Source organism: Strigops habroptila, chromosome 1 (genome assembly GCF_004027225.2).
Source record: "Strigops habroptila isolate Jane chromosome 1, bStrHab1.2.pri, whole genome shotgun sequence".
NCBI classification, from domain to species: Eukaryota; Metazoa; Chordata; class Aves; order Psittaciformes; family Psittacidae; genus Strigops; species Strigops habroptila.
In genome coordinates this window covers 46,367,249-46,392,067 of record NC_044277.2, presented here as the reverse complement: position 1 = coordinate 46,392,067, position 24,819 = coordinate 46,367,249, and the positions used below count along the sequence as shown (strand labels likewise).

General features: G+C 37.9%; 1 protein-coding gene across 3 annotated transcripts in view; it reads right to left on the bottom strand.

Annotated features, from left to right (window-relative positions):
• Nucleotides 1-24,819, bottom strand: part of CHST9 (carbohydrate sulfotransferase 9) — an 86,469-nt gene that overhangs the window by 55,065 nt on the left and 6,585 nt on the right. For 2 of the 3 annotated variants that reach the window (XM_030486268.1, XM_030486258.1), the window contains exon 4: nucleotides 23,695-23,902. In XM_030486268.1, coding sequence (XP_030342128.1) covers nucleotides 23,695-23,794 — 100 coding nt within the window. In that variant the 5' untranslated portion in view covers nucleotides 23,795-23,902. Of the gene's footprint in view, nucleotides 1-23,694; nucleotides 23,946-24,819 lie in introns of those variants that run through there. The other variant, XM_030486277.1, reaches the window with a different exon arrangement.

Genomic DNA, 24,819 nt, shown 5'->3' with positions numbered 1-24,819 from the left:
TTTGTGGTAACACCTAGTGCACTGAGGTTCTCCACCTCAGAGTAATGATGCCTTATTTTCATGACACACTTCTCATTTTATAACTTCTATTTAACTTTTTGCTGTTCAGCTTAAAATGCTGACTTGCCCTTTTTCAAGTGCTAACAGCTTTTGTTTCACAGACATCATCAAGACATCTTTCTGACTTCACTGCTCTTTGTACTCCTCATTTAACCAATCAAACAAAATCTGCTTCCTGTAACAATGCATTCAGTGAAGTCCTTTCTTTACATGTAGGCTTTGTCTGAAAGATTATCATTTCTCATACAGTACAGTTCAGGTCTGTTCCCTTCACTGTTTCCTCAGATATACAAAAAAGCCCAAACACCTTCTGTCTCGCTAGCTTTGTGCATGCAGCTCAACATCTCAAAAAGTTCCAGGTTCCTGCAACAGGAGTAAAATTTCAGTTAATACCACAAGTGTACCCCAGCTACAGGCTGGGCAGAGAAGAGATTCAGAGCAGCCCTGCAGAAAAGGACTTGGGGGTGTTGGTTGACGAGAAGCTTAACATGAGCCGGCAGTGTGCGCTTGCAGCCCAGAAAGACAACCGTATCCTGGGCTGCATCAAAAGAAGCATGACCAGCAGGTCGAAGGAGGTGATCCTGCCCCTCTACTCTGCTCTCGTGAGACCTCACTTGGAGTACTGTGTACAGTTCTGGTGTCCTCAACATAAAAAGGACATGGAACTGTTGGAGCGAGTCCAGAGGAGGACCACGAGGATGATAAGAGGGCTGGAGCACCTCCCGTATGAAGACAGGCTGAGAGAGTTGGGGCTGTTCAGCCTGGAGAAGAGAAGGCTGCGTGGTGACCTCATAGCAGCCTTCCAGTATCTGAAGGGGGTCTACAAGGATGCTGAGGAGGGACTCTTCCTTAGGGACTGTAGTGGTAGGACAAGGGGTAATGGGTTCAAACTTAAACAGGGGAAGTTTAGGTTAGATATAAGGAAGAAGTTCTTTACAGTGAGGGTGGTGAAGCACTGGAATGGGTTGCCCAGGGAGGTTGTGGATGCTCCATCCCTGGCGGTGTTCAAGGCCAGGTTGGACAGAGCCTTGAACCACGTGGTTTAGGGCAAGGTGTCCCTGCCCATGGCAGGGGGTTTGGAACTAGATGATCTTAAGGTCCTTTCCAACCCTTATGATTCTATGATTCTATGATTCTATTTTCAAGAGCTACAGTCTATGCCTATCCTACAGCAACATCCAGATACCTTGGAGTGTTCCAAGTTTGAGAAGTGGTTCTTTTCTTCTACCTTAATTGAAAACGATTTCTCTTACATAGAGTTTGTCCTTCTCAAGCTCTGTTATCCTCATCCCTCATAAAATATGTCCCATGATCTGGAAAACTCATTCCACTTGAATTCCACTCTGGTTCCACCTGACAGCATCCTTCTGTACTATGTCCAAACAACTGCTGTTCCTCTGGCTCCAGAGATCTGGCCTCAAGATACTGCATTTGATATCTGGTGGCCATGTACCATCAGATATCAATTGTTCTGATCATAACAGAATAATTTCAGTCTGAACTGATGATTATAATTTAAGCCACAAATATTTGTTATTAAGAGGCAGAGAAATATAATGGATCTCTCCTCCATAGGAAAATGAATGCAAAAAGATTTTTATCTTTGGAGTACTCTACAAGTTTTAGGACATGCTTTGAAACATGCTTTAGATTCAATTATTGTTAATTGCAAAACATGAAGGTCATAGTATGGACTACACATCTTCAAAATGCTTATTAAAGTAGCACTGATCGCTAACTTAATTAGTTATTATCTGCAATGCTATTTTTCTCCCACTACTTTCCTTCTCTCCAGAGCTTTTCAAATTCACAGTATTCCTCTGTAGCAATTCTATAATTCATTAAGAGAAATGACAATACAGAAAGAGCAAAAGATTTCACTTTTTTTTTTAGGAAGAACTAGGCTGTAATAACATCCAATCATTAGTGCAGCTATTAAGTGAAAAACATCAAAATAGGACTCAGTCTGATTAAAAGTGACTTTTAAAGCAAATTTCAAGAATCAATGTCTATGTTGTTAATACCTGCCTTAAGGTAATGTTTGAAACTTTGTTGAAAATCAAATATACCAGTTGTAGGTAGATGTTATCATCAAACTCTTGTAGTGTCCTGCAGATTCTTCCAAGCCAAGAGCTTTTACTGCTGCTACAGAAAAAAACCCAAAGATCTAGAAGAAGAAAAAAACAACTTTTAAAAATAAACTACTGCAAAAAGACAGCAATAAAAAAATTACATATATAAATTAGAAGCAAATTTTCCAATATAGGTAGTTCCCTATAGACTGTCAAAACCATGCCAATAAGTAAGGGGGACACACAACAAAATAAGAAAAACAACTAACTGAACATCAAGGAAACCACCTTTTATACTATGGCTTAGCTGTTCCTCAGAAAGAGAAAGGGGTGTGCCACCATCTTCTAAAGGAAAGAAAGAGGAAGACTTAAAACTCCATTTGTATTCTGAGGTCTCAACATGCAGTGAGGAATTTTGCAATCTAATAACTTTATGTTCCATGTATAGGAAAACACAAACTATGTTGGTTTTGCCTCTCAGGTTTCTTTTAAACCTGAGAATGATCTTTAAGATGATTTAGATATCAAATGTCATGGAAAACTTTAATCACTACTAAGATGTTTTATCCAATTTACATATTTTTAAGATGCCAAAATATTGAGTGCATAAGCTATTTATATTTGGAATCATAAAAAGAGTAAGAATAGCACTTCAATTGCCTTGTTTCTGTGTATCCTCACACTCACACTCACATGAAGTTGCAGGGAAGATCAGATATCCATGAAGAATGCAGTATAATATAACAAAGCATCTGTGGATAACTCCACTTCCATTTCTTGCTCTTTTTTTTTATAAGTAGTCACAAAAATACTTTATACTTCATTATTTTCGTAGCACCTATGAGCAAAGTGTACTCTGTTTTTTTATGTCAGCCAAACAACCACTGAACTACCAGAAGTTTAATCTTTTAATATTCCAAGTGTCTTCTTACATTCAGTTCTTTCTGCTCCATATATAAAGCAAAGGTGTAGGAGGGTGTTGTCTGCCAACCTCTAACTCATACATCACTTGCAATACTTCCTAAGTTCTACTAAAAAAGTTAAAAGCACGGGTGAAGCTATCTAACTCTTGGTAAGGAATAAACACTTTCCTTCAGTAAGCACGGCAAGATAATGAACTATATCCACTTGTATATAAAAACAGTAAAAATAAAACAAATCATTGAACAGCATTAAGTTATGGATCCACCAGAGAAAAGAAAATGAACCACAAATAGCTATGCTTCGTATTTTTCACTACAAGTAAGAACAGTTTTACCCTACTCTGATTATTGGTACAACTGGACTCCTTTTTCACTTTAGCTTGTATTATAAACATTTTCTTTTAAAGTATTTTTGGTACAAAAGAACATCCTAGCAATAAAGCATTACAATGTTTATGCAAAAGGAGGAAGTAGTCTGAGGCTCTTGGGCGCAGATGAGAACAGCAACGGAAGCTAATGCGCTTAAGCTAACTTGCTCTTCTTTATTGGTTCTGAATATTTTTCTTCGCCTTCTTTAATATAGCGTATTATATATAGCTGTTGGAATTAAAATAATAAGAAAAGAATATTCTGCCTGAGGGATTGCAAAAGAAATTGGAGAACAAAAAGAAACAATGAATCTGTCAAGCTCAGATAAAAAGAATACTCAAAGAAATACGGGTGATAGTTTGGGCATTGACAGAAAATTTAACAACTTTGTTTTGAGAAGGTGAATCCTTCATAATAAGAAGTATCTGTCCAGTTGAGGTGTTAAACGCCACAAATTACCATCTCTACCACTGTAAGATGCATTTTCCACTGTCTTTGCTCCAATACTTGCCACTTTATGACAAACCTTTGTTCAAGTGAACAGTTTACAGCTCAAGTATGAATCCATAAATTTTTCTGTATTAGGCTCAGAAAAACCCATCAAAAATACATCTACTTTGCTTTTGATAATGAGAGGCAACAAAAAGGGAAATCGAACACAGTAAAAACTTACTTATTATATGCAGAAATATTCAGGCTCTATTAAGACTTCTTCTACTTGACGCAAAATGCTTAAATATTAACATTAACCTTCTCCCCCCAAAGTAAGCATACAGTATAGATCTATGATGTGTAAAGAAGCTTATGAAATATCTGGCTTCTGAAACAACTCTTGTTAGACCACTGTGATCAGCTTTAATAACTTTAATATAGACTGGTCTGAAACATCTTCTACCACCACTCCTTTGGATGAAGTGGATGCTGGAATACAAGACTAACCTTTGTATGTGTTTCTAGTTTAAATTAGGTTAGTGAACTATAAATCTTATTTTTCCTCTTCTTTTGGCTGTTTAATATGTGAATACTTAAGTTATACACGGCTGCCTTAAAGATATTGACATAATATTTATTGAAAGTCCAATTGTGAATTCATTAGACTTGAGTTTTTAAATTTGTTTTATTTATTAAATTAAATATTTAATATTTTAAACCAAGCATATATATTTGTTGTGGGTGTTTTTCGTTTGTTTTTTTTTTTCTTATTTTGCTTCATTGGGCCAAATATAAAAGGACATACAAAACCAGAAAATTTGAGACAGGTAACAGAATTGCCTTCTAAATGTAATAAACTAAATATTCATACTGACATACCAGTTACTGACAGTTCTTAAACTAGGATAAATAAGAAAGTAAAAAAAGTATGACCAGCAGGTCAAGGGAGGTGATTCTGCTTCTCTACTCCACTCTTGTGAGACCTCACCTGCAGTACTCTGTTCAGCTCTGAGGTCAACACAAGAGGGAAAGAGGGACGTGGACCTCTTGAGGTGACTCTAGAGGAGGCCATCTAGATGATCAGAAGGCTGGAGCACATCTCCTATAAAAGCCATCTACCTTAATAAAACAGAAAGAAGCTTCCTGAATGTATAATGGCTCGAAGGCGCAGCACACAAAATAACCCATCTCCTCGCATCATTTTATGTTGCAGATTTATTTTGCATTATTGTTACCCTCTTATATTTACAGAGGAGCATCTGCATTTCATTGATTAGCACCTGAACTCATCTTTAAAAAGGACCTTTAATATGTTAACTTGAACTTGCCCTGGTTTTGGCTTGGATAGAGTTAATTTTCTTCCTAGTAGCTGGTACAGTTCTGTGTTTTGGATTTAATATGAGATTAATGTTGATAACACACTGAATTTTTTAGTTGTTGCTAAGTAGTGTTTATACTAAATCAAGGGCTTTTTAGCTTTCCATGTGCTGCCAATGAGAAGGCTGAAGGGGCACAAGAAGCTGGGAGGGGACGCAGCCAGGACAGCTGACCCCGACTGACCAAAGGGATATTCCATACCATATGACATCATGCTCAGCATATAAACTAGGGTGAGAGCTGGCCGGGGGTCCCTGCTCAAGAACTGACTGGCCATTGGTTGGCCAGTGGTGAGCAATTGCATTGTGCATCACTTGTTTTGTATATTCTAATTCTTTTATTGTTAGTATTATTTTCTTCCTTTCCTGCCCCATTAAACTGTATTTATCTCAAACGATGAGTTTTCTCACTTTTACTCTTCCAATTCTCTCCCCCTGGGGGTGGGGTGCGGGTAGTGAACAAGCAGCAATGGGGTGCTTTAGCTGCCGGCTGGGATTAAACCATGACAGAACTATACAACATAGAAAGTGTTAACTAAGCTGAATAACTAGGGAAGAATCTGGCAAACGCTTGCAGTTTTATATAACCTAGCAACATGAAACCTCTTTCTATTCATGGCTATGTTTCCTTTGCATACCCTCTTTAAGATGTTTATATATAGAGAATGCAAACTGTAGTACCTCTAAGGGGTATTCACAAGGCTAATTTTAGGCAGAGGAAATCAGCCTCTTTCTAGACTCTCTCTTAAGCTCCAGGAAAGACAGTGGCTCCACAGGAGGTGTTCAGAAATGGATAATTAAACTGGATTTGTAATTGCAACCAGAAAAAAAAAAAAAGAAAAAGAAAAAAAAAAAAAAACCCAAACAAGCAAAAAGGAAAAAAAAAAACCCAAAACCCCCAAAAACCTCAAAACACAAAAACCCAAGAAAAAAAAGAAAAAAGCATTGTTATTTTGAAACTTCAAACCAGTGACTCACCTGTACCTGTCTGCTCTCAACCCATTTTCAGTTTCACCCAGACAAATGTTCCTATTCCCCCCAGTCTGCCCATGCTCCAAACAATAAATATTACCAACTCTCTGGCTAACTTTAGTCCAAACCAGTGTGTGACAGCAACCTCACCGGCACTACACCACAGGAGAGAACAAGATCTGAAGTTATCTTGGAGGGCGAAGGGAAGCATCCCCCTCTCCATCAACTGCAGTGGTCAAGAAGATCAGCCTACTGACCCTAACATTTCTTTTCAAACTCCCTCCTACACATCTTGTCTCCTTCTTTCTCCTGTATTTCATGACTCATGTACCTAGGCTTAAGATATAATTCATGCCTTGAAATCTCTTTACATCTTCCTCGATTTATCTCCATGCAAAATTCACAAAGCCTTCCATAATCCCATTAGACCAATACAAAGCTTCTCCCTTATTCCTGTGTCATCATCATGCTTTAACAGAGAAACTGAAAATCTCAATCTTCTTCAACTAAATTGGGGGTCAAAAGACTCCACAACCATAATGCACTAACGTCGCAGGTTAAAATACTACAGCAAATCTCCATTTTTATTTTTTTACCTTGGGACCTGTAAGAGGAACGGCATGTACCTGAGTAGGGGTGGGAGAGCAGTGACATCCATTACAGGACTATTTACACCCAAGGGCATCTAAAGATACTCATTTGGGGATTCTAAAATCAAGAGCTGAAAGCATTCAGGTGTCTTGGTGACAACAGTCATGTCACGTTCAGTACTATGTGGGAAACGTTACAATGCATTACTGCTCAAATCCAAAACAGCTCAAACTTCTCAGTCTAAAAGTGAGCTGTGAAATTGGTCTTATTTGCTTAAAGCACAAAAAGCATAACACTGAAGTAAGCTGACATTACCCTCATTTCCATAAACCACTGCAACTACTGACTGACAACTTGCAATTTAAGCAAGAGAGGATTCAAATTTATACTGGCATTTCTACTGTCAGGCAAAAAACCCCAACGTATAAAGCATGCATAAACCTGCAGTCGCATCTACCGCTTGTCACTGTATCAGTGAAAAGCAAGTGCAGATGTCACTTTCTCCTATCCATTTGCACTATACATATAGAAGGCATGATGCTCTGCATCTTTCTCAAATGCTGTTTTATATTCAACAGTGAGCCTTTACTGTTTCAGTATAGCATGCATTAGGACAGGCTGATAGAAACTATCAGGTTAGAAGTCATGTGATCAAAACAGTTGCCATGTGCTTAGGCAATGGCTATAATTTTATTTTCTTTTTAACTGAACAAAGTGTTTGAACTTCTTCAGCAGAGATTCAGCAATCTAAGATACATACTCTTGTCTCTCCTAACTGGACAGTTACTAAAACCAGACTTCTTGCGGACTTCTTCCCCAAGAAAATTTACTCTTGAAGAAGGATATATTTTGTTTACAAACACAAGGTTTCTCGGAACAAAAAATGCATAAAAGAAAGGAATTACAGAGTGAGAGGGCTTTTACTACTTTCTGAAGGCTTTCAAATGTTAGATCAGATCGGCTTTGGAGATTATTTAATCTGTGACTGAATGTTGCCTTTTTCTTCATTTCAGGAATTTACTTAAAAAGGAATGCAGCCTTTATCTAACAGTTCCAACAAAACACAGTACAGTTTCTATCAGAGAATGTAACTTAGTAGAATTAAAATAAGCCCCCCACAAGTTAAACAAAGGACAGAAAAAAATTATTTATCAGACTCTCCAACTCATCCCTCAATAACCTACACAGGCAGACTTTGCTCACAAAATTCTGAGATCCCTTCATCTCAAATCAAAACTTAGTCAATTGCTGTTACAAGGTCTCTTTATGAGAAATCATTTTTTAGAGGACAGTCTGGAAAATGTTTGCTAATAGTCTATGCAGTACTGTACCTAATTAAACAAAGCACATTTGTCAAATAAATTGATACTTTATCATTTGCCTTCTCACTCTTAAATTCAAATACGGCAATCTAGAATACATCTCCAATATATCAGCAGAAGTTTAAGGGGCCTTTGTTACAGCTAGTAGAAACCTCAATTACTCTTCTTAAGGAAAGTCTGACATTCTAATTTTTTTCCATTTTTAACAGGATAGTGAATTTAAGCTGTACACCACATATTGCTTTAAATCAGACAGTTCCTTAAAAAGCAAATCCAGAGATTAAATAATGTAATTTTTATTTTTATTACATTTTTCTTTAAAATAAACAAGAATCTATTTTTCATTTGTATTTAGTTCCTTCTTTGACAAAATGATATTTCCCAGTAAATTTTATTCTGAAAGTTTTCCAGATAACCTTAATCTTAATTTACTTAATCATTATTCTTCTAGGATGCAAAGAAAACTATGTCCTTACAAAAATATGAAAAAGGTTTTATAATTTCATTTTCCAATTATTATGTTTTCAAGTGTAAACTCTTGTCAGGAAAACAAGTGAAAATTTTTATGAAAGTTAATGTTACTTGCATCTATTTAGTATTAAGCATAATTCTTCTTAGAGCCTGTCTTTGACTCACCAAAGCTCGTGGGCTTTTTCCTCAAAAAAATTACGGTTATTGGTGTTTAGTTAAGTTGCTTCAAATTATTAAAGTTACTTTTTTCCATTCATGCATTCCTCACATATGAAAACCATTTGACGCTACTGTCACCTTCCTCATTAATTGTCAGCTAAGACAAGAAAATTGAATTTTTGTCTGCTAAACTTTAGGCAGCAGTTTCATAGCTAGCACACCCTCAGATACTGTCATATGCTCAGTTTCTCTAAGCTGAAGAAGTGAATTGGCATACCTATCTCCACGAATGACAGACAGCTCTTCAGTGACGAAATGGCAGCAGATCAGCTCCTCTAAGCAGTCACAAGGGTGATTGCAATAGCTTCACAAATACTGTTTAATCATTATTCTGCTCCCAAAGGTGTTGCAGCTGATTGATATACTAAAATTTCATTCTAAATGATGATAAAAAAACCCAAGCTATCCTACTATTGTATTTGCTATCCATACACTGCAAATGTTTTGCCCAACTCAGACTGTCAGCTCCATTTCTAATCACTGTACAAGCAACGTTAAGCAAATGTGGCATTCAGGACATGATGTTTTCTACAAAACCCACTGAAATCCTCACTTATTTCTTTCTCCCTCTCAATCTTAGGCACTAGGAGATGCATGTTTTGTTAAAAGCATGGAAAAATATCCTTCTAATCAAAATCTAATCATTATTTCACTCCCTCATTGGCAGGGAAATGCAGTTCTACCTGTTACTAATTTTTAAAATTTGCTAATCTTCCTTTTATGGAAAAAATGCTTTATACACAACCTCCTCTCCCCTTAAATGCCTATCATATCTCTGACCTGCTCTTATCAAAATTTCACTCCTTGAAAGCCAGTTTATTTACGTATGTGGGAGGTCAACCCCAGAACAGTCGTGAGTACAGTTAAATAGGCATCTCATCCCCTTTTTAAAAAATAATTGGCAACCAACATTCTCCAAGTTACTGTCCATTCTTTGATAAGCACAAAGCTGAAGTGATACACGCCATCATTCCCAATGTAGAGTTTTTGCTAGAAAAAAGCCCAGAAAAATACCAAGAATGTAAAAAAAGTAGCCAGGATGTTCTGCTGAGCCAATCATTTGCTAGACATTTTTTTTAATTTTGTGATGACATTCTTGTTTATGGTGGAAAGGTGGAAAATGTGTTTTAGCGATCCAGTGATATCAAGCTCTGATGAATATTTCCATAGAATTAAACAGCATCATTGGAAAAATGCTACTAGGAGTTTCCAGTACACTCAAGCTGGGCGCTCCCCAGCAGTGGAATCCCAGAAGAAAGGCATCAGTCAAGATGACATTGTACAAATTGATGGAAGAAGGAATAATCCAGTGCTACTGAACACATCTCCAATCCAGGAAGCCTCTAAATTATAAATCACAAAGGGCAAAGACAATTGTCTGAATCATTATTATAAACTTGACTTGTTTTTACACAGTCTGCTCCAGGCACTGTTGCAGACAATATGTTAAGCTTGAGAGACCTTTGGACCTGACCTGGTTTAGGTTTTCTTCACATCAGAGGAAAACTACAAGAATCAAAGAAATAGAGTATTTAGAAAGAAAGCAGGAGCAGACACTTAAGTACTTTCAATTGGTGAAACTTCAGCATTCCTTGCATGAAAAAATTCTTTGTTAATTCTACTGATCACTTGAATGATCAGCAGAAGCATCATTCTTGGAAGCACAGAGTGATCTTCCCATGAGGAAGATATTTTTACTTCTCACTATAAAGAAAGGTGATGCTCCTACACGTTCACCCACCCATTGTAAGCCTTTACAAACTGCAGCTGCATTAGCTTCTCCCAGATATGAGAAATAGCAGTGAGAACTGGAGTTCTGGAAAAAACTGAAATATCATAAGTTTCCTCTAAGCGAAAAAAAAAAATTTTGGCCAGGTTAGTTAGGCCAGGTTAATGCACCTGCAATGTTAATTCTTCAATTCCTACCTTTCAGAATGGCTGCGCAATGACAGCAGTCTTTTAACAGTGTCACTGGAATATGATTTAATGATAGAGAATTTAACTAATGGTTGATATGTGAGAAACAGCGTTGTCAAAGGGCAAAAATATTTTAGTGATAGGAACTGCCAAAAAATGTTGCACCAAGGTAAGGCATAATCATGAAAAACATTAACATTTACAATAAATATATATTTAGCACATTTCTTGTAACAGAAGTCATAACAGAAGTTAGAAATAAACAACTGTTATACCTGGCTTACCCTCCCTTCCTATTGAGGATCAAGAAAGCATTCACTTTCCTCTGCCGTTTTTTGAATTTTTTTTCTGTGGCTTACCTCAGGTGGTAAACATTTGCAAAGCACATTTGTTAGTGAATGTGTCAACTTCAAGAAACACATTACTGAACAGACTGAATTAGCTTTTTGATCCTTTCTTGGATCTTTGGCCCTTGTAGAGGGGACGAAACCAAAAAGGTGCTGTGTTACCAGCTCTGGAGTTAGACATTCTGGCAGTCCTCTGACCCAGTGGAAATACCTGGTCTTCAGGCACAAATGAACGCTGAAAGGATAGCAAAAATTTGCAAAATAAACAGCTACCCTCCCCCAAATAAGTAATATGATTGCCATAAGTTGATACTAGTCCACATGTACTAGCCCGTTTAAAATACCAAGATTAACCTCTAACTTTCAAGAAAGTCCATTATTTATTTGGTGTGTGGCATTGGTCATGCCAGACTAGTCCTTGCTTAAATTGACTCCCAGCTGTCGTTCAAGTATGTTTTATTCACAGCATATTAATGCCAGCTATACAATATACATATTTTGGTATCAGGAGAGGCAAGGCTGGCTCTACTTGTCTAGAATACCTTGAAACCACCCGTCAGTCACAGCATCTGGCAGTTTTATCTGGGTTATATTTATATGTACATCAGTCCTAAACCTGATGCTGATAGAGTTTTGTTATATTGCATGATCAATCATAACTGAAGAGGTAGCATACCACAGCTATTTGCAGATTAATTCTACCAGAAGGGAATTTCTGCTCAAAGGTTAAATAAATCATGAAGTATTTATACCTCACTGCAACTACCTCAGCCTACATAAGCCCAGCCTCATCTGCCTGTTCATCTTCAACACAGACACACTGAAGTGAAAAATTGTAACAGAAAAGAAGTAGGGTGAAATTAATTTTGCCATCTGTAAGAGGATAAAGCAAATTAAAAAAAAAAAAAAGCCAAAAAGTACAATAATCATGCCTGTATTATTTTTTTATATTGCACAGTTGTGTTGAGTTGCCTCCCCCAGTCCAGTGAAACTAAATTGAAAGTCAGGGAAAAACCCAAAGGTTTTTGAGAGAGTTTTTTTTCTTAATCATCTCATTTTCTCTGCCACCAGTCCCAAGACTGCAATAGCAAATCATTAACATAAGATCACAGAAAGGAAGAAGAAGAAAAATCATCAAATAATTCTTGTAAAAATACTTTTTTTTTAAATTTTGTTGCTTCACTGGATATCATTTAATCAGGGGCCAGTCAGCCAGCTCTCACTCTAATGATTTTGCTCCTACAAGTAATTTCTTTAGTGATTAGGAGTCTATTCATATAAAATGGATTTTATTATTGCATAATAATTCAGCATCTGACATAGCACAAGTGATAAAAGAGAAAACCACATCCAAGTGAATTCCAGCCTCTCTACCAACCTGCCTGTACTGTTTTTCCCTCCCATCACAGAACATGACAGATTTGTTTCTTCACCAGTGTCAGTATTTTATGTATTCAATGACCTCTTCGAGGATTGCCAGTAGACAGAATAGTATAGACATCCTGAGGATCTTATATTCTTGTGGAAATTTCAGTTTCTAAGGAAAACAGATTTCTGCTGCCTTTATTAATAAGTGTTCAGTGGAGCTACTCAGCTCAAGTGTTTCTAAATAGCTTATAAATCAAGCTGAGATTTATGAGAAGTCTTGAGTCTTCGGCCCTACATCAACAACAGAGATGAGGATCTTTCTCGGAAGTGTACCATAGTTCTTGACCGTAATTGCAGAATCATCTTAAAGCAATGACATTTAATGAAAAATGTACATAACATGTTTAAAGTAACAGGCTGCATTTTACACACAATTCAAGTGTGATGACCTGTGTCAACAGATTGTATCCCATTAGTTCTCAGTAGTGGACAAGGCACACTGTGCACTAATGAATCTTTAATGATAGCAAGAAAGAGCCAGAAAAATAGAAAAGAAAAATTAAATTAATGCATCTGTATGTGTTTTATTTATTTTTCTTGCCATACTTCACTTGAAATGTGTACTGTAATACTTTAATATGTTGTAGTATGTTTTTTCTTAATACAACAACAGTATTGCAATGCAGATTCCTCTGCATTATTTGGCCATTAAACATTTTTCCAGGAATAAAGGCATAATTTTGCATAGATTAGCGGAGCAAGAAGTGAAATTCTATTGACCCAGCTTTAACCTTTTGCTAACTCAAGTCTCTCCTTTAGCTGCCACTGTTGTGACTCCAAAGTCAGGAAGAATAAATCTGAAAAGTAACAGGGCACAAGGATATTTGGTGGAAGAAACCAAAAGCTTCCATGAGTAGTAGCCATCCTTTACCAAAAGAGCTACATTTTTTCTTACTCCACTGTTGCCTCCAAAGCCCTCTACAAAGGACATAAATGGTGGCCTTTTCCCTGCCAATCCCCATCAATAACAGCTTTGTTGCTCTGCAGAGTTTGTCCCCCTCATGATCATGAACTTGATGTTGTGCCCCCTTCAGTGGAGCATAGCGGAGTAGCTGACCCTCCCACAAAGTCTGCATAGTGTGCATGCCACTCTGTTTTCATTCCCACTGGAAAGCTGCCAAGAGTGGCCACACCGGACAGCTTCCCAAGCAAACCAAAATGGTGGGAATCATGCTGCAACTCACAGCTGTGCAGAGAAAACACCATTTGTACATCACAGCAAATAGGTGTTACTGGATATCCATGGCCCCCATCCCAATACAAGAAAGCAAGACCCTTGCTCACATCAAGACTTGCACAGATGTGTGTTTGGGAACCATCCTGCATGACAGCAGGAATGTTCTTTTCTTTTTAAATGTAACGTTATCTCCTATCTATACCATTCTCTGAAAACACAGTATGGTTATGCAAAGTCAAAGTAACCTCTCATGGCATACACCTCTGAACAACAGAAAAAGTATGAGGTTTTGTCAACAATGCAGCAACAACTGTGCCTGCTCTTTTCAAAAGTTAAATCAAGTATGATCAAAAGTCAGAGAGAAAACTGCCTTTGTACGCCATGTTTACTACATTTATTATTTCCTATTAGACATATTTTCTTTCCTTAACAGATCTGTTTTGTGGATGAATGGTGAAGCATCAGGCACTGCTATTTTCCCTGTTTCTATTTAATACAACTGAGTGCTTCCAGCTGCAGCTAACAGAACTCATGTACCACATCTCCCTAGTTGACCATAATCAAAACCAAAAATCCCCAACCATCTTTCCTCTTCCAATAATTTACCAAGAGGTAATATTCCCATAACTAGGCCACAACTGCATGACTCTAAAAAACCCCAAGTTCACTTGAGCTGTTTCTAAGTGTATGCTTGTATTAAGCCTAGATTATAATATATCTGTACAGAAAGTATTATAAACCTTTAATGGCTTCTTCCTCCATCTATACCCTTACACACATACATACAGCTGGGCAAGTTCTTCTATTGCTAAATTATAATCAGTACTGAAATGACCTGCTCCATTCCAATCACATTAAATATAAAATCAGTTAACATCTCTTCTTTCACCTGGCATTTGCTCACAGTGAAATTTAATATTGATTCTGATTATTCTTAACCTTAGGCTGCTGATCTTCAGTTACTTTTCTGGATGTTAGCCAGTGTCCATGACACTCAGAAGACATACCCTGAGGTGCATGTCAAATTTTGTGGCTATTAGGCCATCATCCGTTACATTTGAGGGCAATGAAACTCTCCACCAGGAGACAAGTATTGCCCTGCTATATCTGTTTCTCAAGAAACTCAATCTTCCAAGGCCAATGACTTTTTTCAAGTTTTCCATCCCATTGTCTGCTTGGCTCACAGCAGGTTTTTGCATGTGAACTGAACTTATTACAGCCACTGCCTCACACCAGTTACCCCATATCCTGCTCCTGCCATTCCAGGAGCTTCTGCACTGCAGCATCCCTGAGTCAACAAAAAACCCAAACCAAACTAAACGGACATAAACCATAAAAACCATAAAAACCCAAACCATAAAAAGGACATGGAGCTGTTGGAGCAAGTCCAGAGGAGGGCCACGAGGATGATAACGGGGCTGGAGCACCTCCCGTATGAAGACAGGCTGAGAGAGTTGGGGCTGTTCAGCCTGGAGAAGAGAAGACTGTGTGGAGACCTCATAGCAGCCTTCCAGTATCTGAAGGGGGTCTATAAGGATGCTGGGGAGGGACTCTTCCTTAGGGACTGTAGTGGTACAACAAGGGGTAATGGTTTCAAACTTAAACAGGGGCAGTTTAGATCAGATATAAAGAAGAAGTTCTTTACAGTGAGGGTGGTGAGGCACTGGAACAGGTTGCCCAAGGAAGTTGTGGATGCTCCATCCCTGGCGGTGTTCAAGGCCAGGTTGGACAGAGCCTTTGGCGACATGGTTTGGTGCGAGGTGTCCCTGCCCATTGCAGGGGGATTGGAACTAGATGATCTTAAGGTCCTTTCCAACCCTAACTATTCTATGAGTCTATGATTCTAAGAGTAGTAGTTTGGAAAGGACTAACTTTGGCCGTGCCTTGCTTTTATTCTTAGAATATAAAGGAACTGGAAACAGGAAAATTATTATTAAGTAGGTGAAGTCTTGAATCTTTGCTTACCATCTTAGTCACCTCAAAAAAACCCAAAGGAGATTTTTATCATTGCTCAGACATTTTGATAACTCATGTCATCGTCCCTTGTAGATGGTGCTAACCGTAGCTCCTAAGAAGCCAGAAGATTAACAGACAAAAACTGTGCCTACTCAGCCTGATTTTGCTAGAGCTATGCCCTGTGAATTACTGCAGGAACTGCGTGATATAAAGCTTCATGGTTATAATATAAACTAAATCATTTGAAACAACAAAGCTGTGAGGAACAAATTGTATTTGCTAGCAGGTATCATACAGGTTTAATAGAGGTCAATGATAGTCTTGGATGTTGTTACCATGGGGAGGCTCCCAATGTAGTAAGGAAACAATCATTTCTAGTGGATATGAGTGGGACTGGAAAGAGTGGGAGTTCCTAAAGAACTACTGTAGGGAATATATTTTATAGGTTGCAAAATACTGTTACCACCTGCTGCCAACTACAGGTTTCCAGGCAGCACAGGGCGCTGCTCCACATCTTTGCTAGATCAAGATCAAACCAATCAAAACCCAAAGCAAATGAAGTGTGTGCTATTTAATTCCCCATCATTTTACATCAAGTGAGGCTCATACATGCCTGGGAACAGTTTCATCTTTATACAGGGCAATGCTTAAAATACAGCATATTTTTCAGTTACCTTGAGTAATGAATATTTACAGTTTTACAAAAAGAAGAGCCTTTAAGCTGACTCAGTCATTCACCCCAACTTTGGATAGATATGAATAAACTTTTGAAGGTTTCTTAGGTGGTTTTTTTTGTTGTTGTTGTTTAAACATAGCATTTGATAGTACTCAACTAATTCTCCTTTGTGACTAAAGACAGTAACATTGACTCCTAAAGATATAGCCATCAGGCTCAAAATTGGAGGAGCTGGGAAGGAAAACACTATATGCTGATGTGACATGAATCTTCCCAGTTTCAAACTGACAGTCATGAAATGTCTTCCACAAAAATACTGTAAAAATGCAGAAACATTCTTTTTCTTTAAAAATGCCATTAACATAAATACAACACCCCCCCAAAATACAAGTGAGATAGTTGTCTGAGGCAGCAGAAACCCAAACTTGAAAGCCCAGCCAATCGCCATGCTGCCACGCAATATTTACCTTAAAATTAAGAATAAAAGCAAGCAAACAAAAAACTGCAAACAAACAAAAAAACCACCCTAGGGTTGTTTGTTTGTTTTTTGGGTTTTTTTTAAAAAGCAAAGGAAATTTTCTTATTTTCTTCTTCCCTGAACCCTTTTCTCTGAAATGTACATCACATTTCTTCCAGCTAAATCATACATGTCATCTGTAGGACATTAATCCCTTGTACACCGAAATGCCTCCCATTACTTGTAACCTGTGAGCCTCTTGAAGTGTTTAATTTCACAGATGTTGCAAGATGACCAAGAATTATGCCTAATTTATAGCAATAACCTGTTTGTAGTAAATGAGTAAAATGGAAGCAAAAATTTACCAAATGAGTAAAATGGAAGCAAAATGACAGAAACAAAGGCTCTTGAGACTGAGCACCAAAACAATTCTTCCATATAAACTGATCCTCATGTATCCAAATACCTGACAGCAGTGAGGAGATTTCTCTCAAAAATATTTCTCCCACCAGCAGTCCCTACTCCCACACAAAGAAGGGAAATAAAGAGGATACTAAAAGTAAACATGCATGCATACATATATGTATTTACTCACACTAAAAACAAATACCAGAATTTCTAATTTAATTGTAGTGAGAAGCCAAAGGTTTTTGGCAGAGACCACATCACATGCTCTAACAGGAATGTTTGTAATCAAGCGACATATCAAAGCAGTTCGACATCAGACACAGAAGTAAGCAGCCCTAAATGTACTCCAGCAGCAGTCGCTTGCTATTCTAAAGATGTGCTGTGCACTTAAGGAAAATGGAACAAGTCAGAAACAGAGAAACTTTCACCTCAGAGTTTTTCTACCATTACTTCTAAATGACCTGCCAGGTAAAAATTACCTCTACAGTATTCTTGCTGTGTAAAGCTATATGTATGTCTTAAACGGTACTGCATCATACAATCAGCACACTGAAGAGACAAGACTGCAGGGCTTCATTGCCTGAATGATCAGCTTCTAAGCAAAGGCTTTTTGGAACTGAAGAGGTGCTATGAACTGAAAGTTATTAAAAGCAACAACGCTGGTGGACAATAACTGAAAATTGACCACTCAATGACAGCACATCTGTTAGAAAATCAAACAGAAGTTGAATAACTCATATACCATGTAAACCAAAGCATAGCTGCTTAATAGAAATAGAAAGAATGATTGCTAAAAGCTCCATGTAAAATCACATTTACAAATGTCATATAGATGTTGTGCTCCAAGGATCTGAATAACTGGAAAATAGTGTGAAGACTATCTATACATGTTTCATATCCAACTCAAAACAGCCTTTTGAAGACAGTATGACTGACACTCAACCTCTCCAGGGAAGAGGGCACCCCACTATGTAAGTGTTCCAATATCAAGCCCAAACCCCCTCCAGCAGTAGTTACAATACAAATTCTGAAGTAAGATCAGTTACATACCTATAGATACAAGAAAGTTATAGTAGTCTCTTTCGAAATTCATATTTTGAAAATAGGCAAGAAAAAGTATGTTTAGGTGTCCTCAGTACAGTTAAGGTATGTGCTACACTTTTCTAGAAGTAGACCTCTGTGGTCTAGGTATGAACAAGATTGAGTGGGTTGTCAAAAGCTTATACACAATAATAAGTGAAATGTCATCAGCTTCTGCAGAAACATGTTATTGAATCTATAGCTGAGAGGAGCCCCAGAAAACTCATCCCATTTAGTTTTTGTTTTTTTTTTAAATACCACTGGAAAACAGAAGCTAAATACCAAAGGATTAAAGCATACCATCAACTCAGACATGCTCTTCCACAATGCCCTCAAAAAACCATCATGGCAGGAATTTCTGTTAAGAAAGAAGGATTTCTAAAATTAGATGTAATTTAGCTACAGGAATGATAAAAGTAAAGTGAATGAGATGCAAGATTGAGGGCTGCTAAACAGACAGATCTAGGAAGAACATCCTCACAAACAGAAAATTACAGTCTTAAATGTTATATGCACCAGTATGAAAATTTAAATTATTTTTCTTAAAGCTTCTGGGTTTTGCAACTGCTGAAGATGGTGTGAGACTCTACAATCACTAGCTCTGAAAACCGTAATTTCTTATATTTAGCTTTTACGTATATTTTTACATCATTATGGTTTGACAAAGTATCAATCTCTACCTGTTTCTAAATAGAGATTTTTGTGCAGACAATTGTTCTCTCTCTACAGCTTAAAGGTGGGGGCCGGAGGGAGGGGGAAGGAAACTCATTATATGGTGAAATTCACCTAATAAAATCTTGTAGTATTTCTGGGACTTTAACAACTCTATAACTGGTCACCAAGCAGCATTTACTGATCCTACTGAATCCTCTTTTTTATTTTTTTTTTTTCCTTCGATCCAATAATGAAGCGGTTTTTTAAAAAAGCAAAGAAACAAAAACACTTTTTGACACAGGAGACATCATATTCTGATGGGAAAGGTAAAACCTAAACACACCCAGCCTCGTTAGAACAGCCTCATTTTAGTAACTGGACATTGCAAACCAGGAAGATATGCTTGCATATTATCATTCTCCAGCAGAGAAGACTCCCATGAACTACACAAGACTTTGACAACAGAAATATTTCAAGGTTACTAAAAGAACTAAATAATTCATGATTAATAACTATTATTGAGCAGTGTCCTTTTCTCCTTTACTTACAAATCTGGTTTCTACAAATATGTTAGTTTAATGCATTTCCTGAAGACTGCCTAGGAAAACTATGACTTCTGTGTAAACAGTTGCCTTTGCAATGCATTACGTATGATCTTTAAGCCATATCAATGTTGCTCCACTTAGGCAAGGTTTAAATAAAAATTAACCCACAAAAACAGTGAAGATTTTACAGATTATTTTGTAGTCACACTAAATCACATCAGCCCATCCAAAAAAGGAAGAGTTTCAAAGTACAAAATCAGAAACCTTAACTTGAAATTAATTTCACATCTATAATACAGCAGGATTAAAATGCAAGTGTCCCTTGCACCTCACACCCCCCTAATTCAGGTGATTTATGTTATAAAACTCCACACCAATTCTGGAAGACCCAGCAGTTCACTTCCCCTGTGTAAGATTAACAGTGCTGGAAATTACTGAGCATGTAATAAATAGTAATGGCTTTCTAATCAGTGCCGCAATATCTGATGCTTTCACTGAAGAATGCAAGATCATATGGAGGGCTGTCAAGTAAAGCTTTAAGACCTAGGTGAATTCACATCAGGCTTTATTTATGTATATGAATTTATATGTAAGTGAATATATTTATATATGGAGAACCTGAAGTGTTCCATATATATTGCATTATCAGCATTGATGTCAATGAATTTTTCAGCCAGATAAAGTCATGCTGGACTCTTCTTGACAAGTCTGTTCCACACTGCTCCACTGAGGTGAACTGAAGACACCCAAGCAAAGGGCTCTGCTACATCTGAGTAAGGATAAATCATCCTGCCTTCATGAACTCCATCCACAGAGCCAAACCAAGAAACTCGCCCGTTCTCGCAGTCTGCTAATATCTCTGAAAAGCCATCAGAGAGGACCACTGTACAGATACCAGCTGTTTCTTAGACACCTGTAAATGAAAGATTTTCTCTTTTTTAACATCTAGGGATTACGAACATGACTAGAAATAATCTGAAGAGTCCAAGCACAGTGGGAGGGAGCAGAAGACGTGGCTGTGCTGAGAAGCGTACCCAGCTGCTGAGCCTGCAGGTGCATCTGAAGTAGACAGACAGGATGAAAGATTAGGGAAGGTATTCCTGGGCTGGATAACTCGAGTGATGAGGGAAGTAGTTTGCAAAAGTAAATGAGGAAAAAACCCATGTTTAGATAAAATCAGGTCTAGAGGAAAATAAGACAAATGGGGGAATCAAATCACAGGATCCCAGAGGTATGAAAAGCAAGTAGAAAGAAGAGAGACATAGAGAACAGAATCAAACTATGAAAAAAAGTGACATTAGGTCTAGTGGGAAAAATTATGAAGAGCTAGAAAGAGAAAAGGTAGCAATGAGAATGGTGAATGTGATAGCAATAGTCTGACTTTAATATAGTAGGACAAACTCTACTAAGGAAATTGTAAATTACCATACAATTTTTCGATTCCCTGGAATACCTACATCTAATTGGGAATCATTCACACCACAGCTAGAAGAGCCTGAGAAATATGAACATTACAATCAAGTAAAATGTACTCTCTCTTCTGGATTTATAAAGACTCCAAGTCAGATATTCAGAGGAATGCATGGCAAACAGCAGCACCTCATTCGTGCACAACAGATACTTTCCTAAACTCAAACACATCCAACTTTCCATTCTTCAGCAACTAAATACAAACATGAATGCTGTAGGTCTCGTGCAGGGTACGGTGGAAGATAAAAATAGTTCTGCATACAACACACACTTGTCTCTACAGGCTCATAGCACGGCAGTTGAGAAGCATGAGGCACAGTTTCCATTTCTTAATAGAACATCGAATCACATGCTCAGGCACTTGCAGATTAAATCTTGCTGTCTTACAGCTGTGTGACTAGTGATACGATTAAAGGAACACATAAAATCCTTGTAAAGATACTTGTCAATTTGGGATTTTCTAGACACAGCTCACCCCAAAAAAAGCCACAGTGCACAACACATGGCAGTATGAAAAACACAGCAGAATAGAGGAAAAAAAAATAAAAATTGCAAAATGCCCATAACTGAACTAATGTATATTGTGAATATGCAAAAACATTTTATTTCGTATCGGCTCTTAAGCAGCATACAGGGGGCAACATTAGAGAACTGACCTGCAGAAGGTTTAGAGGAGATACAGGTGTTTGAAATAAAAAAGAATGGCTCTCCATGTTAAATTGGAAGAAGAGGCAGGAGCAGGCACCAAAGAGTGATTTTTCACCATGATCTTTGTGACGTGCAGGACTTAGTGACTATAGAGAATGCCAAAATTCTTCTTTTTAGATCTTGCTGAAATGCTGTCACAACAGCAGTCCAGTAGGATAAAAGGGCACTCAAAATTGCAGCCACACTTTAAGCTCACTAACCATTCTGTTGTTCTCCAAAGGTTTCCATTTTATTATGGAAATGTTTTCACATGGAAATGACTTACCTGTGCAAGGAGAAGCCTCTCTCCTGAAGAAGATTATGGCAATACATCAAAGAAAACCCCAAAGAAAGCATCTGGTTGCCCAAAAGAATGCTCTGTGTTCTAACTTCCCTTTTATTATATTTTTTTTCCTGTTTCTTTTTAATGGTAGATAGATACAGACAAAAAGAAAGGAAAAAACCAGTGAGAAATAGGAACAAGGAGCACTTCAAGGAAAGAAAGGTTAATTGCAACACAAGAAAAGATGCAAGGAATGTGAAGAATGTCAGCAAGTAAATAAATCAATAATCTACAATTCTCATCTACATTCCTGAACTACCTTGAAAGCAAGGATATCTGCCCTTAACATTCCTGACAAGGGTAGAGATTTTCAATTAAGCTTCCCCCCCCCAGCAGCATGGTCTGTTTCTGCCAGCACCCTGGTGTCAGGACCCTGGTGCTGATTACAAAGGAACCTTTCCCAAGGGAGTCTGTACTACCTCTTTTAATAGATTAACAAAATTAACATATATTAACAAAACACAAGGTTGCAAATATCTTGGACCAGCCCAAGGACATTAACAACGTGAAATTAATGTTGTGATCATTGCAGTTTAGTTGAAAAAAATCTCAAGGTCATTGTCAAACAATTGCAAGAGTGATGCACTAGATTCTCCCCCTCACCGCTGCTCTCTAAAACATACTGGAGCCTAGCAGCTCATATAGAATAAAAGCACAGATCAATAAAGCCAGAAGACTAATGTGGTTTTAGAGGTGTATTTCTTCACAATGGTATCAGCATACTAAAGAGTTTTACAGAGGAAATGGAAGCTGAGCAAGAGATGAAAGGACATAAATGTCAGGACTTCATAACAAGTTGGGAATATTCTGGATTGCTAATGGGGAAACCTGAACAAACAACAAACAAACGAATAAACAACAAACAATCAAAAAGCCAAACCCTAACAACCCCAAAACAAAAAAAGTATACAACTAAAATCAAGGATATGACATCAAGAAACACCACAAAAATAAGTAGACCTGCAGAGCAAAACAATGGGTGTTAAGGACCTTATTGACATCCACCCTACTCACATTTCCAGGGGGTTTACTTCAGACTAACTTTAGGCTGGTCCTGTGAACTAAAAATCTGCTAGAGGCTGAGATAAATAGCATAGTTTAATTTCATCCATGAAGGAACCAGATCAACCTGTGGTGCGAACCAAAATACGGTAAATGGGGAATAACAGAAATTCAACTCAGAAGCATGATCCTGAGTGCTAGAACAGATTTACCTGAAGTTGCAATATGACTCTGATGCTATATATAAAAAAGTCTTGTAAGTTAAGTATCTAACTCTGTCTCAAATAACAAAAAAAATGGGATAGGATGATTCCACATGAGCATTGTTGCTTAAAAGATCACTTTTGTCTACAAGACATAGCAGTAACTCTCAAAGAATTGCTTTGCCACATAAATGTACAAGACCCACAGAAAATCATCATACAGAACTATTTCTAAACTGGACTTGCTTGGCTTCACACATACACAGTATGCTTTTGCAACACTTGCTTTTGCAAATGAAGCTGATACAATATGATCAGGTAGCTGGGAGCATCTTATATGACTCAAGAAATCTCTTAATGCTTATGAAGTGTAGCAATTACAACAAGTCTGTTTTCAGTGCCATTCTACTGCCAAATGGGGGGACTCCCCCAGATGCCCACATGTATTCAACAGACATTACAGTCATCTTTTAAATACAGGACACAACTACATTAAAAAAAAAAAAAGAAAAAAGAGAGAGAGAAAGTCTACTATACCTGTATGTTGTTCTTCAATCCAAACTTGCAGATACATGAAGAGGAGTAGACCAGCTACTCCAAATATCAGTACAGACACAAAAACTTGTCTTAGGTTCATGACCTTAGCAGGGAGCTACTTTTCAGCTTTCAGAAGGACACATGGCCCACTTCTCTGAAATCTTCAGCATGCCTGCATCTTCTTCAGTATCTTCCCCGAGACGCCAACCTGGAATAGCAAGAGATGCAGCTAGTTCTTGTGTTAAATTTTTATTCTTCACCAGAGACTGTGCAAACAGCATACTATATACAAGCCGGAACTCCTACAAGCTGTTGCTTTCAATGCTTAGGTTTCTGCTCACAATCTCAATGCTCCTTCTACCCCTGGATGAGTTCCAAGTGTTTCTCAAAGTGGCTGCAGAGAACAGTCCACCTCCACACCAGCAAACATTGCCTGCTGTTGTTAACAGAGGGAGGTGGCACCTGCAGTGAGACGCCCAGGTGTCACACCAGTATGCCAGTGCCCACCAACTGTCACAGTTGAGCTGCTACAGGAGCAGCTGGAGGCATCCTGGGCAGCCAGGTTGCACCCTGGTGCTTCCAGTTACTTGTGATGGGCAACCCAGCGCCTCTGCTTCTGGACCACAGGACCCTGTGTGCCTGAGGAAGGATGCCTGCAGTCACTCCCACAACACAATTCCACTCACAGTGCCTTGGCATCAGTTCAGCCTACGCTTCCAGGAGTCATACTTCGATATTTACCCTCAAACATGAATCTAAGTTGAGTTTTGCAGATGTCACTGTAAGATGATACCAGTAATGTTGCAGAAAGGAAATGAATGGATTGTCTTTTTACTCAGCTATTTTGCAACTTGGGAAGGACTTGCAAAAACCCAATTGTCTCCACTAAGTTCAACAGAATGAGATTGAACGTGAAACCTTACCAAAAAGATCATTTTCTTGCACAGCAGAGAGCTCAGAAAAAATAAGTATTTTACCTGATGCCCTGCATCTGCCAGAAAAGGGCTATAAAATTAAGTTTATAAGAACAGAACATAGAAGACATTGTGTGTCATAAAAAAGCCAACTCCTTAACATGAATCAGAATGCTGGAATGATGTTACCAGAAGCTGAAAAGTAGCTGTT